A 15,172-nucleotide genomic window follows, 5' to 3' on the forward strand; every position below is an offset into this window, starting at 1 on the left:
ATTACTGGTGAGCGATTCGAGGCCACAACTAGAATCTTTCTTCTCTACTTTGTTAGTTGCACCCTTTTTGCTGACAAGAGCTAGACATACATAAAATTTTCTACCTTTCACTGTTTGTGGATCTGGACAATATTGAACATATGCATGGGCGCAACCACCCTTGTATATTTGTATCATTGTATGACCAGTTTAAAGACGATTAAGCATATTGTGGGTTACATGACTCTCTTGGCGATTTGACTCTCATTTCGAACTTCACATTTTTGTTGCTTTAATACACACCTTTTGTCTTATACATTTGCATGTTCATATTACGAACATGGAACTATGAGCATTCCCTACGGTCCATTTTCTACAAAGGTGCTAATGTAGAGTACACAGAGAACAAGCCAAGGTCGTCCTAATGGATTCTCCTTAGGATTGATGGTCTGATATTTAAAATGCGGCTTGATTTGGATGACATAACTCTAAACACCGTCATTTGGTGGCCATATGTTGAGTATAGAGAGCACCGTCCATTCCAAGGCACCTCTATGTACTCGGGGGTACATTCGGTGTTTGCAATCATACAACCTCATCTGCCGAAGAGGGTCCTTGGACAGCTTATACACAGGCGGAGGATCCCTCGTGCCCCTCAAGTCCTACCAGCACACCACATACGACCAAGGAGACAATTGATAGTTGGGAGACATTCGCCAATCTAGACATGGTATCTCCATATCTCACATCCTCTGCTGGTACCCCCAAGTTTATGAGAGTTAGATAGTGTTTCTGCGGTGGTTAGTTTTTAGGTACAACTTATTTTCATTTATCATGCTTTCATGTGTAATATTTTCATTCTTATCTAATATGAAATTATGTTTTATTCATGCCTGGTACATACGAGCCCAAAAGTGTTTGACAATAGGGCTAGAAGAAGAATTTGGAGGACCGGCGCAAGGAACATAAGTTAGGATTATCTACAGCTTGGACTTCGTTGCGCAGAGTACGCGGACCAACGTGACAAATCAGAGGAAGGGAAGACCACTAACCTATCCACGTCCACTTCACAGATTTTTTGATGATGTTTTGAATCATGAACTTTTGAACAATGTTTTGTACAAATGATTGGATATCATATGATGTTTTTTAAATGTTATCATCATTTTGTAATGTTATAAACTTGTTAGACTATGTTTTCTGATCAAACCCTATAATCTGTCATGTGACTCCTTCCTCTCCCCAATTCCTCTCGCATTTTCTCGTTCTTCTTGTAAACATTTTTGTGGATCTACTGCAACTCAACATTTCTTTTTCATATGAATCTTATGATAATAATGAGTGATAACATAAACACCTCTTTGCCTTGCTAATTGCTATACGAACCTGATTGTTTATTTTATTTATATATAACAAAGTAAAATCCTGTCTATGAAAATCAAATTTATCATGTCCGCAACCCCAATTCTCACGCCGCAGCCATGGCAGCGATTGCTCTGGTCTTGTAGCGGCGTGCGAGCTTCGACAGAATGGGAACTAGGGGTTATTTTTCGAGCAAGGGGCCAAGTGGGTATACATTTTGGAGTGGAATCGGACCCTTTTGGTTCGAACTCACGACGGAGAGCAGGGAGGGTGAGATCCGAGAAGATTTATAGGTGTTGATGAAGCTGATTTGGAGATTCGTATAACGGTGAAGCTACTGATAGAGGTTTTGTCTGCTGGCTTGGTTGAGGGTAACGAAGAAGAACAGGGAAAGGGTGAGAGAGGAAATGGAGAAAGAAGTCACGTGAGAGATTGCTGGGTAATGATCACAGCCATTATTTTAAAATAAAATGAATGGTCAAGATTGGGAATAACTTTTTTAACTGACTCCTAGAGTCAATATATCCCTCCTCGTATAATATTTGAAAATAAAAAACAGGAAATAGCATCAAGTTAACATTACGAGGTTAACAATTAACATTACCGTGTTTGCTCTGTTTCATGTCTTATATTCAATCTTGTAATACATTTCTATTGGGTGCTAGTACACCATACGAACTAAAAATAAATTGGAGAGATACAGATATATCTCCAAATCAGTTAAATCCAATAGGCACTTGATGCATAATTCAACTTCTCTACTGAGAGAATTCAAGCTTGTTTCGAGAAGTATGATCAAAATGAAAAAAATAACACATAGATTCACTTTTTATCTACCTCGCAAACTGAATGAAAGCTCGAACCTACTAGCGGGCCAGCAATGCTGCAGAAGTAAATTCTTGATACACCGAAAATGTGCAGTAATAACTATGGTCACAGTGTGAAAGTCAGACAAAAGCAATATAAAGAGATGAAGCAGAGTAAACTACAGCTAGCTGTAGGCCATGCTGCATTGAACACACTGTAGCACCGTTAAAAATAATTGAAGCTCTATAAATTCTAGGCAGTAGAACTTTGATTCTTTTTAACATATGCTGTCACATTATTAGAAAAGTAACTGATCAAATTGTTCTAAGAAGAAATCTTTACAACATAAAATTGACAATACATAATTTAGCAGGAAAGCCAGGGTTTTAGATCGTAGCTAGTCTGTATTTGGACCAGCTTATATTTTTCTGAGTCTTAACTCTCGGTGACATAAGTTACTCATAAAAGTTTATTTTAAATTGATTTTAGAAATGCTACCGACAAATTCTTTTAAACTCATTGTCTATTTTGAAAATAAATCAACCATAAAGAATGCGTGAGTGAGTGTCTTTAAAAGAGTGTTCTAGGCTTCTAGCACTCCTCAATTGACAATAGAATCTAAATCATAGATATAAGTTGCATTTAGCAACAACTTTTTACAACTGTAGTAATTTCAGTGCAATCTAACCAAGGCCATGACCAAATTTAAAACCATGGTGGGAATGGTGAAAAAAAAAAGATACTTTCATGCATCATAACTACATCCTTTCTCTATCTGTTATAAGAGTAGCAAAGGCCATTTAATTTACACAACGAACTTCACATCAATTGAGAATTATATAACTCACATTACTTTCTCATTCAGAAGCAGGATCTTAGCTAGAGAAAAAGAGTGCATTATTCACCATTATAGCTGTGGTTTCATTTTCAAGTTGACACTACCATGGACCAAAACAACCCAAGGGTTGTCTCTTCATTGTCTATACTTGCATGTCTGTTGATTATCACCACCTGGAGCAATGTTGCTCCAAAAGCTGAGGCACGAGCATTTTTTGTTTTCGGCGATTCGCTCGTTGACAACGGCAACAACAACTACCTCGCCACCACTGCTCGTGCAGACGCGTACCCTTATGGAATTGATTCTGCATCTCATAGAGCCTCCGGTCGTTTCTCCAATGGCCTCAACATGCCTGACCTTATAAGTTGGCTCCTCATACATCTATCTATACGTTATTTCATTTATCAGCATAGTTGTTTATAGTTTAGTCACTACTGTTACTTGTGGATATAAAGTAACTACAAAAAGTGGTCATAGTTTCAGTAGCTTTCGTTTTCTTAATTTAAACATGATTATGGTGCATGTCGATCATAGGTGAGAAAATTGGCTCAGAACCCACATTACCATACTTGAGTCCTGAGCTGGATGGTGAGAAGCTACTTAATGGTGCCAACTTTGCTTCAGCTGGTATAGGAATTCTCAATGACACCGGAGTCCAATTCGTAAGTCTAACAATAATAATTTTAGATGCATTTGTCTGCAATTTCACGATGCAACTACAACCGCGACCACAATTTAAAACCTTGCATCTATCTAACTGTGTGTAATTTGCGCGCAGATAAACATAATCCGAATTGGTGCCCAATTGGGGTACTTCAGACAGTATCAGCAGAGGGTGAGTGCACTGATTGGAGAAAAAGAGGCTCAGAATTTAGTGAACCAAGCACTTGTGCTGATAACTTTAGGTGGCAATGACTTTGTCAACAACTATTACGTAATTCCATTCTCTGCTAGATCTCGTGAATATGCACTTCCTGACTACGTTGTCTTCCTCATCTCAGAGTATCGCAAAATTCTTGTGGTATAATTCCTATCTTTCTATACTTTCCTTGGACTAATACAGTCATAACTTTTAAATATGCTGTTTTTAATTGACATGTGACAATTTTATTAGTGTGACTTTTTTTATTATTATTAGTGTGACTTTAAAATGAAACACAATTTTTTTTAAATTTAAAAAATTATATATCATATCATCAGAAACACTAGAGAAACCCAAATAAGAGAAGGACATGAGGCAACCCCGCAAAAAGCCCAACTAAAATGAAACACAATTAGAAAATATCTTGATTTGAGATTATTTTTTGGTGCTTGCTACGATACCACAACACTTGTGTGGGTATGATACACGAAAAGGTTGTGGACCAATCACATCCTCCGTATTTAAAAAGAAAAAAATGAAAATATAAATTATTTTTGTTGTGGACCAATCACATCCTTCATGTATGATACATTGTGGGTATCATAGAAACCACCTTATTTTTTTAGGAAGTTGTGTGAATGATCCTAAAAAGACTTAGGTTAAATCACAAAGTTTTAGATGGATCAATATTATTTAAAATAAGTAAGTTAGAAATTTCACTTATCTTAAATATCATTGATCCACTTAGGACTAAAGTGATTTAAACCAAATTTTTCCTTACATTTAAGCGAGCCATTTTCTGAAGTATATGATATGTAGGTTAGGAATGTTTATCTTTAATCCATATATTCAAGATACTTTAGCAAATCTTCCCTAAAAAAAAGAAGATATTTTCGTCAATGGTAGACCCCTTTTCTATGCAAATATGATTGAGATGTATGGAAAGAATGTTATGATGAGATTGATTCGTGGGTGCATTCGGCCGATAAATATTAAGTCCACATACCTTCAATTTGCAAGGTAGTGTGTAGTGTATGCAGTATCATATCATAAAATGAAAATTAATGTTCTGCCTTTAATAATATATGTGCTGTAACATTCATTGAATTAATGTGTACGCAGAACCAGGTACGGAACCACATGTGTCAAAAATGTTTTTTTAACACTCTCCAATTGTCTAGCTAGTTATTGTTGATTTTGTTTAATGTTTTAAATTTTCATCTTCTGGCTTAATTTTTCTGGTTCTGTTCCTGCGCAGAACCTGTATGAATTGGGAGCACGACGGGTGCTTGTCACCGGCACCGGACCATTAGGTTGTGTGCCAGCAGAATTGGCCCTGCACAGCAGAAATGGGGAATGTGCTGTAGAACTGCAACGCGCTGTTAACTTGTTCAATCCTCAACTTGTCCAGTTGATCAACCAGCTCAACACTGAAACTGGTTCTCATGTCTTCATTTCTGCTAATGCCTTTGCCATGCATTTGGATTTCGTCAATGATCCCCAAGCATATGGTATGTTACTTAACTAATTAACCTCTGTTTCTGCATTCTTTTGTATAATTTTAACCATTTAATTAACTGTGAAGCAAGTATATCAATCTATATATTTATAATGCTTGAGTAAATAACTTGATTAATAGCTTATATCAACCTGAGAGCGTGAGAACAATTCCCACATCTGAGTTAGCTTTTGAGATATAGTTAGTTTCCGCTCAAATTCTAATAACAATTTTTGTTAATGTCCCAAAAAAAAATCAAACAAGATATTTGATTTTTTATGTTGAATAAAAAGATATTTAAAATAATTGAATTATGATTTCTGTTAAACTAACATCATAAAATTTTGTTTTATTGATTCATGTTAGATTTAACGTGACAAATTTTAGCTTTATTTGATACTTTGAGATTCCTAAAATCACGTTTGCGTTTGAACCAATGTTAAATCATATACTTAAACGGTCAAACCTATTGGATCGAAATGTTGAAATCAGATTAAATGGTGTGGGGACTTGGCTTTGGGGGTACGAGGGGACCATATTCTGATTCAGAGAAGTTGACATTTCATCAAAGATAAGATTGAACTGGCCCATTTCCTGCCAATGCCATGGACATTGACTATACATAATTTAAGAAGCTTAATTTGGAGACGCACCCTCATAAAAATAGTAGTTATACTGCTCACGCTTCTAATTTGTATTTGAATTTCAGTTGAAGTTATTAATGTGGTTGGGAGAAAAAGTACTTATGCTCGTTTTAATTGGGTATGCAGGATTTGTTACATCAAAAGTAGCATGTTGTGGTCAAGGAGCGTACAATGGAATTGGACTCTGCACTCCAGCCTCTAATTTGTGCCCAAACAGGGATTTATTTGCATTTTGGGACCCCTTCCATCCATCTGAGAGAGCAAATAGACTTATCGTAGATAAATTCATGACTGGATCCACTGAATACATGAACCCAATGAACCTTAGCACAATTATGGCCTTAGATTCTAGGACCTAATTAATGCTTCATCACTAAGATGGAGCCCTTGTTTACTTAATTGTACTCCTAATCTCTGCAAGATATTGTTGTTCTTGAATGATTATAAGCAAGTGTTTGGTCTTGCCGTAACATGAATTCTGAAGCTTGTTTAACTGAAAATTTTCTGTTTGAGTTTTTTCAACTGAATTCCAAATAGGATCTGAGTTTTTTATCTAACAAACCTTTTTATCTCTCTTTACTATGATCGCAGTTCAAACTTTAAATTGTCATTCTAAATATCTTAATTTGCACGAAAACATTGTGCTACTGCCGTATCATGAAACAATTGAAAGCAATATTGTTTACACTTAATGTATTAGAATTAATGAGATCTAACTCAATCAAAAAACTAGTTCAAGAATTGAGGATTGTTATACCTTTTATAAACACTTGTTTAGCTATATCTTTAATCAATGTGAGACTTCCAACACACCCCTCACGCCCAGAGCTGGACATCTGGAGCGAAGAATGAACATCAACGGGTGACCCAAATATGAGAGGTTTTCACAACAAATGGATCTAGAATAGGCTCTGATACCATATTAGAATAATGGAGGTCTAACTCAACCCAAAAGCTAGCTCAAGAGTTTATGGTTGTTCTACCCTTTATAAATAATTGTTTGGTCATATCTATAGCCAACATGAGCTTTTATGAGGTCTAGAGTTCGATCCTTGCTCCCCTCACTTTCTAATTAAAAATTGAAATTGAAACACATGATATGTGAGTTTGTGCATTTATCTACGTTTCAAGTCCAAAGGACTCTTGCGTGAGGGGGCATTTTAGATTATATTAAACCATTCATTTAGCTCTTACCTAACAACTTAAACTTTTGCGATGTTTACTTGAAATTATTCTTGCTTCATAAGGAAGACATATTGAAACAATTGTTTAAAACATGATTTTAATATACAAAAGTATGGGTTGATTGAAATGTAAGTCTCACATTACTAATATTGAGTGGTGTTAGGATTTGAGCCATGAGCTTGACCCACTTAGCTCTCTAGATCATGGCTACCTATATAAGAGTGGAAAGTCTTTGTTTTTTGAAACTTTAGTTCATTTTGAATGCATACTAGTGATTACGCACGGAGACTAAATCATTAATTTCGTTTGATTTCATCAAAAAATTGTATTAAATGTATCACACAATATAACTAAGATTATTTATATAGTCAAGATAAGCAATTCATCAGCCTGACTATATCATATATTTATTTATGTTTGTTATAGTAAAATTAAACAATAATTCAAATTTATTTGATAAGAAACTATTTTGTTGAAGCTAATTTTGCTCATAAGAAACTAAAGCATATTTTCCTCCAACCCATGGTTTCTTATTTTACTATCACCCGCGTACTACCATATCCACCTAATTTTTAGATTTAAAATTTAATATTAAAATACTCCAACTAAAAATTAGTTTAATTAAAATTTATAACAATATAATTTAAAATTGTATTTAATTAATATTTAAACCGGTCAAACTGGTCATAGGAGACCCAAAACCTGCTCCATCCGGTCCAAACCGGTTTAGAACTGGTCTCACGGTTGGAGGACTGGTTGAACCGGTCACGACCTATATAAACTTGCCTTCTTTCTCTCATTATACCATAGCCGTCACTCCCACCTTCTTCCTCTCTCGCTCTTTCTTCTTCCACCTTTCTTCGGCCATCTCCTACCTTCTCTGGCCATCTCCTCCCTTCTTCGGCCATATCTACCCATCTCCACCCCTCTTACTCCTCTCTCACTCACCACTCTCTCTCTTCATCCTCTTATGTTCGCTCTCTATTCTCTCGCTCACCCACTCGCTCGCTCTTCCTTCTCTTTGGCTTGCTTCCCGGACGACGATCTCCTATCCCAGAAGCTCCTCCTAAAAGGCCGTGACCCACTCCCCTGCCGGCGACAACCAGTACAACCAAATCCGAGTGCACAACTGTCAGATTGGTGATTCCTCCCACATGCAAGGCGGTTCTGAGGTGCTTGCCTTGTCAAGGCTGGATGTATGGGTTTTTTGGGCATTTGTATGCATGACAAGTTTTGGAAAGAAAAAAAAAATCTGTATTTATAAATCCTTTTGGAAATCATTGCATATTTACTTTAACAGGTTACTAATTTTGACCCCTGAAAGTCGGGGTGTTACATTGTGGTATAAGAGTTTTGGTTGAGAATACCAGAGCTTGTTTGAGAATAGGTCTTATGTTCTAGGTTGTGTGGACTATGAAGAGGGTCAAACCATGTTTGTAGGTGAAGTGAGATCACTTGACTTGTTTGAATTGTTTCCTATGAACACAATGTGTGTCGTCATAGGTCATTGTGTGAGGGTTACTTTTGCAAGGCAACTATGTAGTTTGGTTGTCATGCTTCTTACTTGTGTGTCCTGATTGTTGCGTTTAACGGGGTTTAGAGAAGTTTTCCTAAGCCTAGAAGCTGCTTTATACTAGTATATGTTGAATATCTTATGAGTTTCAGGAGTGAAATGTTAAGGTTATGTAATTTCTGAGGTGGAATTGTTAGAGATTGAATATGTTGGATTTAATCTTAGATTATATGTAACTACTGGGTGATAGTAAGTTTGAGGATATCGACTTGATTTACTTGCTATTAGTCGAGTTTGAGAAAAGAGTTTTCTAAGCACTTGAATTCTGTGTGAAGAAGCTGTAGTCTTAAAAAATAGATTTCTACTTGAGAAGTGTTGAAGAGTGAAAAGAAAATAGAGGTCCAAACTTTGTGAAGGCTTAGATTTTAAGCTTATAAATTCTTGTCTTGGTTGTTGAAGACTTGGAGTTTTGTCAGGTGTTTGATCGAAATACTAAGCATGAAATTGATTTAAGAATGAGCAAGCTAGAGAAAGAGAGTTTTAGTATTAAGTTGAATACTTAAAGTGGTATGTGGATGAGTTACCAAGAGGCTAAGTGTGAAAGATTGAGGATAGAGAAACTATCCCTTAATCGGCTTCTTGGGTTGCGTGCCGAACTGTGTGGGTTGCGTGCCGAACTATGTGGGCTATGTGCCGACTGTGTGGGCTGCGTGCCGAAATGTGAGGGTTGCATGCCGAACTGTGTGTGTTGCATGCTGAACTGTGTGGGCTGCGTGCCGACTGTGTGGGTTGTGTGCCGACTGTGTGGGTTGAGAGCCGAACTCTGTGGACTGCGTGCCGAACTGTGTGGGCTTTATGCCGAACTTTGTGGGCTTTGTGTCGATTGTGTGGGCTGCGTGTCAAATTGTGTGGGCTTTGAGCCGTGTTTTTGACAGATAAAAGCTTTGGTTAGACGAAAACTGGTGGATGGAGCCGTTGGTCGAATCAAGATGGTGGATGGAACCATCAGTTAAACAAGAATGGTGGATGGAGCCATTGTTCATAACGAGATGGTGGATGAAGCCATCGGGAAAATTGGGATTTGGTGGATGGAGCCAACGATCTTATACAGTGATAGTACCATAGATCGGACAAATCAGATGGTGGATGAAAGCATTGTGCGGGCGAGGTGGTAGATGGAGCCACCGTTCGAGTCATTTGGTGGATGGAACCATTGAACTCGAAGTCCATTTGTTTTCCCGTGTCTGAGTTTCTTATGTTGCATCCAGATCACCTGGACGGACAACGTGGTCAGAGTGACTCATTGTCCAATACCAATACTTCGTACCTTCGTCGGGTGTGAATATGACTCGGAAAAGTCATCTGGAGTCAGAATGCGGACAATGCTACCTGGGAGATGGAAGATAAGGCTTAGTGATGGTGCAAGCGTTTACCCCACCTCCAAGTTTCGAGGACGAAACTCCCTTTTTAGGGGGGTAGTATTGTAAGACCCGTATTTTTAAAATTAATAATATTAATTAAATTTCGACTCACGCTTAGGTTCTATGTAGGCGTGAGGGGAACTATGACAAGTGAATGATAAAATTGACAAGTGAAACGATCTAGAATATGTCATATATGTATAATTATGGGATTATAGTCATTTTGATACTATTCCGAGTCATATTCACACCCGACGAAGGTACGAAGTATTCGAAAAGTGCTTTTCCCACTACTAGAACATTGTTTAGGCCCGATTCCAAATTGGCACGGAAATTATACCCTTAGGGTATTTTTGGGTAGATGTGTGTTTGATTCTGGAACTTTTTACTGTAATATCGATAGGGTTCGCATTCCGGAAACCCGATTAAGTTGCACTTAAGCTCCGCAGGGACTTAAGTGAACCATGGACTAAAGGATTATGTATTCGGAGCTCCTTCCGAAGTTTCCGTTTGCGTAGTCTTAATCCTTTCACCTCTAGGAATCTTTTTCGTGTAGGAAGTTGTCTCATGAGGCTTGTGGTGGGTCTTATTTTTTGCAATCGATTTTGAAAGCTTATTAAGTTCTTAGAGATGGTTTTAGTGTGCGGTTTGGCAATGTGAGTTCTTCCTTCTGGTTTGATAGTTGGTCTCCTTTGGGCCCTTTGTGTCACAAAGTTCCATTTGTGGATATACATGATATAGAACTTACTCTTAAGGATGTCTTTACCTCGGGTTCCTTTAATGTTGATCTGTTGTATTCTTATCTCCCTCATGAGGTTCTACTGTATCTTGGTAGCTTCCAATAAGTTCTGTTCGATAATGGCACCCCGGATTGTTTGATTTGGTCCCACACTACTAATGGAGATTATAATGTCAGGAATGAGTATCAATGGTTGGTGGCTCGCTATATTAATTTGCCCGTTGATCCCATCTGGAATGCGTTATGAAAACTTCAGGTTCTGCATAATATCCAGTTTTTTGTTTGGTACTTTGTTCATAGTGCTCTCCCTACATCTGCTTTCATGCTTCATCGCCACATTGCTGGCTTTGGGATTTGCGGTCGTTGTGGCTTGGCGCCTGAAACTGTGATTCATTGCCTGATGTATTGCCCGGTGTAACACCCCCTTTTTCCCATTGTTTTATTTAAAAACGTTTATCAGAGTTTAAAAACATATCAAGGGAGTATTACACTTCTTCACGAAAACTCATTAAAATTAACACTGATTGTGTTTGAAAATTTATAAGTTCATATGCTTTCCAAAGAATGAATTATTTCTGCCAATAAAATTTCTAAACTAGTCAGATAATCCTAAGATGCATAAAATCACTTATTTAAATAGGTTTATCTTCCATGATATTCCAATAAAAATCCATCATACTCAGAACAGAATTTCATAAGCACCTCGGCCATCAACAATACGACATCGCCATAATTTAGAAAATTATTCAACAACTTCCATAAGGAGAGGTTATAAAATCTTCTCAACCGAAATGTAAAAGTAACGTAAAGTATCTACCTAGTGTTACATTATAGAGGAAGACACTTATTTTATTATAATAATAATAATAATAATAATAATAATAATAATAATAATAATAATAATAATAATAATAACATAAACTAAGACTCTCTGAAGCTACTCCTCATGAGTCACATCTCTACCTCCAGTACCTGAGCGATGTCGCATAGAACATCATTCCAACAGAAGGGTAAGAACTTACATTGTATAAAATATAGCATAACAAAGAGCAAGTAAACAATTCAGATTCTGCTTTATAAACTCTTGAACTTTTCTATAAAATCTTAGTGATTATAATATTTGCTCTCAAGACAGTTTCACAATTCTTATTAATGTTTCAGAAAATTATAAGCTTTAAGAAGAATAATAATTCGACTTTACCACAACAACAAAACAATTCACCAACAAATCACCAAACACATAAAACCACTGAAAACGTGAAACTTAGTGTGTGAGACTCTAATGTATGCATGTGGTACCAATTGTTAACCTTAGCGGTATCACCGCGTCCACTCCAGACAGTTAACCACCAATGAAGTCCACGCCAGACTTCCAGAACCACTCCAGTTCTGGGACAAACCTCAGTTTTCCGATGAAAACCGACACGTTGCCTCTTGACTAAATGAAGTGTATTTCGTGCAAAAACTCATAAATTAAAACATGCAATTTGAGACCACTCCAGCCCCAAATATATAACATATTTTCTCACCAAATTCCATAACGGAAATCACACCAAAATTGCACAAAATAACACTTCAATATAATTATCAAATCATTCACTATTCCACCGATAAACTAGCAACACAAAATCATCAAATGTCTCATATCAATTACTAGAACCAGTTCCAGAATCAATCACAGAAATAAGCAGAAACATAGCAAACTTGCAGATAATTCCGGTACTAAACGTGCACTCCAAAAATTATGAAAAGTTTACCAAACATAGCCTTATACTTTAGCTTTCATACAAAATTGGTTTCACCCAATTTGGAATTCTGTAGAGAGAGTTATGCTCTCTACAGCACCTGCTGTTAGGGTGTCTGCGAGAAAAACAGAGTGAACTTGCAGATAATTCTGGTAATGAACCAGCAATCCAAAAATTATGAAAATATTACCCAATATAACCCTATGAGTTAGCTTTCATACAAAATTAGTTTCACTCAATTCGGAATTCTTTAGAGAGAGTTATGCTCTCTACAACACAGGCTGCTAGGGTGTCTGCGGCCAGAAACAGAGTGAACTTGCAGATAATTCTGGTACTGAACCAGCTATCCAAAAATTATGAAAATATTATTCAACATAACCCTATGAGTTAGCTTTCATAAAAAATTAATTTCACTCAATTCGGAATTCTTTAGAGAGAGTTATGCTCTCTACAACACAGGCTACTAGGGTGTCTGCGGGCAGAAACAGAATGAACTTGCAAATGATTCTGGTATTGAACCAGCAATCGAAAAATTATGAAAATATTATCCAACATAGCCCTATGAGTTAGCTTTCACACAAAATTGGTTTCACTCAATTTGAAATCCTGTAGAGAGTTATGCTCTCTACAACACAGACTGTTAGGGTATCTGTCCCAGAACCTCAATTTCGCTCAAAATCAATTTTGCTCAGCACATGTTAACACTCAACACAGTCTCTCAGTTCTGAATTTTCAAAGAAGATGGGGTTCCTTCATGTTAAACTCAACCTCTGTTATTCTACAATTATACAAGGTAAATTCAAACCCTTACCTCTTGAAGATCAAATTCTAGGTTTTTCTTGTCTTTTCTCCCCTTCTCTCTTTCACGCTTCTTTTCTTCTCCTCTGCTAACTTCTCCAATTCTCAAATTCTGATTTCTCTCTTTCTAATTCACTCATATCCCTTAAATAGTCATTCTAATGGGCCCCACTCTCAATTACTCACACAAAAACCTAACAACCTTATTTAGCTAAATCTTATACTATATCACATAAGATTTAAATTATATCACAAATATCACTCATATATAATTTAAATAATTTACTCACTCCATATATCACATAATCACTTAATTATCTAATAAAATCACATAATTCATCAAATTACCATATAGCATAATAGTAATTAAAATAAAATACTAAATAACCAAATAACGAAAAATGGGGTGTTACACCCGGCTTCATTGCAGGTTTGGCGTGGGATCAGTTTTGTGCTTCCGGCAACCTTCTTCACGCACCCGAATTTTTTCGATGTGTTGCACGATTTTGATGGGTTTAGTTTGCTTGTTATCTTGTCGACGGCTTGGACAATTTGAAAAGCTAGGTGTAGAGCTTAATTTGCTGGTTTGCAATATGAGGCCTTTCAGGTGGTGCGTGAAGCTCAGTCTCTTTGGGTGTTGGTTGCTCATGTTCTCCATCGCTCGCCTTCTCCTCCGACGAAGCGTTGGATGAGATGGATTCCTCTTAGGCCAGGTTTTTTTTCGCTCAATACAGACGACGCCTCTATAGAGAATCCGGCTCCCACGGGATTCTGTGGTGTTGTGCGCTCATCTCAAGGTACTTGGATTTTTGGTTTTGCTGGGTTTGCGGGTGTTGGTGATAGCCTTCGTGCGGAGCTTTTGGCAATCCTTCGGGGCTTGAATATGTGTTGGGAGCATGGCTATAGAAGCGTGCAATTATTGATGGATTTTATGCTTGCTTTGGGGCTTTTGGTTTCTGATCATCCTCCGTTTGATCAATATGCTTGTATAATTAGTAGCATTAAGAGCCTTATTCGCCGGAGCTGGGTAGTTCACTGCCACCATTTGCTTCGCGAAGGAAATGTTGTTGCTGATTACTTGGCCAAGCTTGGAGCGTCTAATACAAGCTCGACTTGTTTTTGGGATTCTCCTTTGGGTGGCGTCATGTCCCTACTGCACGTTGATGCCCTTGGTGTTGCCTTCTTGAGGCAGTAGTTTCTTCTTCTTTATTATTTTTTTCTTTTGCTTCTTTTATCAAAAAAAAAAAGAATCGAGAAATGTCCCTGCCGTAATTTTTTTTCATGATTTTTCATCCTTGACAATTTTTTTTAATTCAAATAAGAATAAATGAACTCATAATGTGCAAATAACTGGTCGATATGGAGTATTTTTCACATCATTTTTTATCATTTTAAATTTCTTTAATCACTTTTAGTCTTTCTTCTCCCCTTCATCCTCCTCATCATATCCATCTACCACTAAACTACCACCCGACTCTCAACCACCACTCAGCACCCATCTCTTACTTCCCTTTTTGTCACGCAACAAAAAACAGAAGCAAACCAACTAGTCAAATTTAATTTCTTGAACTTTTACATTCCTGTTGGAGGGTGAATTACGACAAGGTTTTAAGAAATTGGCTCCCCATATTTTTTTACAAACCCACCTTGCCCATCGTTTTCCTTGGACAAGGGATTGAGGGATGGAGGAGCAGTTATGGAGGTAATGGAAGGGAAGGGAAAGAGGAGGGGAGGTGGGGATAGGTGGTGATTGTTGAAAATGATAATATAAAATTATTTAT

General features: G+C 37.2%; 1 protein-coding gene across 1 annotated transcript; it reads left to right on the forward strand.

Moving 5' to 3' along the window:
- Positions 1-2,935: 2,935 nt before the first annotated feature.
- On the forward strand, positions 2,936-6,505 carry LOC130742477 (GDSL esterase/lipase At5g33370-like). The gene is made up of 5 exons (XM_057594582.1): positions 2,936-3,350; positions 3,521-3,648; positions 3,765-4,007; positions 5,107-5,359; positions 6,117-6,505. The coding sequence occupies exons 1-5, from the start codon at positions 3,092-3,094 to the stop codon at positions 6,347-6,349; spliced, it is 1,116 nt and encodes a 371-aa protein (XP_057450565.1). The 5' UTR covers positions 2,936-3,091; the 3' UTR covers positions 6,350-6,505.
- Positions 6,506-15,172: the final 8,667 nt, after the last annotated feature.

The sequence above is a fragment of the Lotus japonicus genome, chromosome 3 (assembly GCF_012489685.1).
Source record: "Lotus japonicus ecotype B-129 chromosome 3, LjGifu_v1.2".
NCBI lineage: Eukaryota > Viridiplantae > Streptophyta > Magnoliopsida > Fabales > Fabaceae > Lotus > Lotus japonicus.

Excerpts from the sequence above, each read along its gene's own strand:
- LOC130742477 (XM_057594582.1), top strand. The coding sequence starts at position 3,092 with ATGGACCAAAACAACCCAAGGGTTGTCTCTTCATTGTCTATACTTGCA. Across the intron at positions 3,649-3,764 it reads ATGACACCGGAGTCCAATTC|ATAAACATAATCCGAATTGG; the intron begins GTAAGTCTAACA and ends ATTTGCGCGCAG. Across the intron at positions 4,008-5,106 it reads AGTATCGCAAAATTCTTGTG|AACCTGTATGAATTGGGAGC; the intron begins GTATAATTCCTA and ends GTTCCTGCGCAG.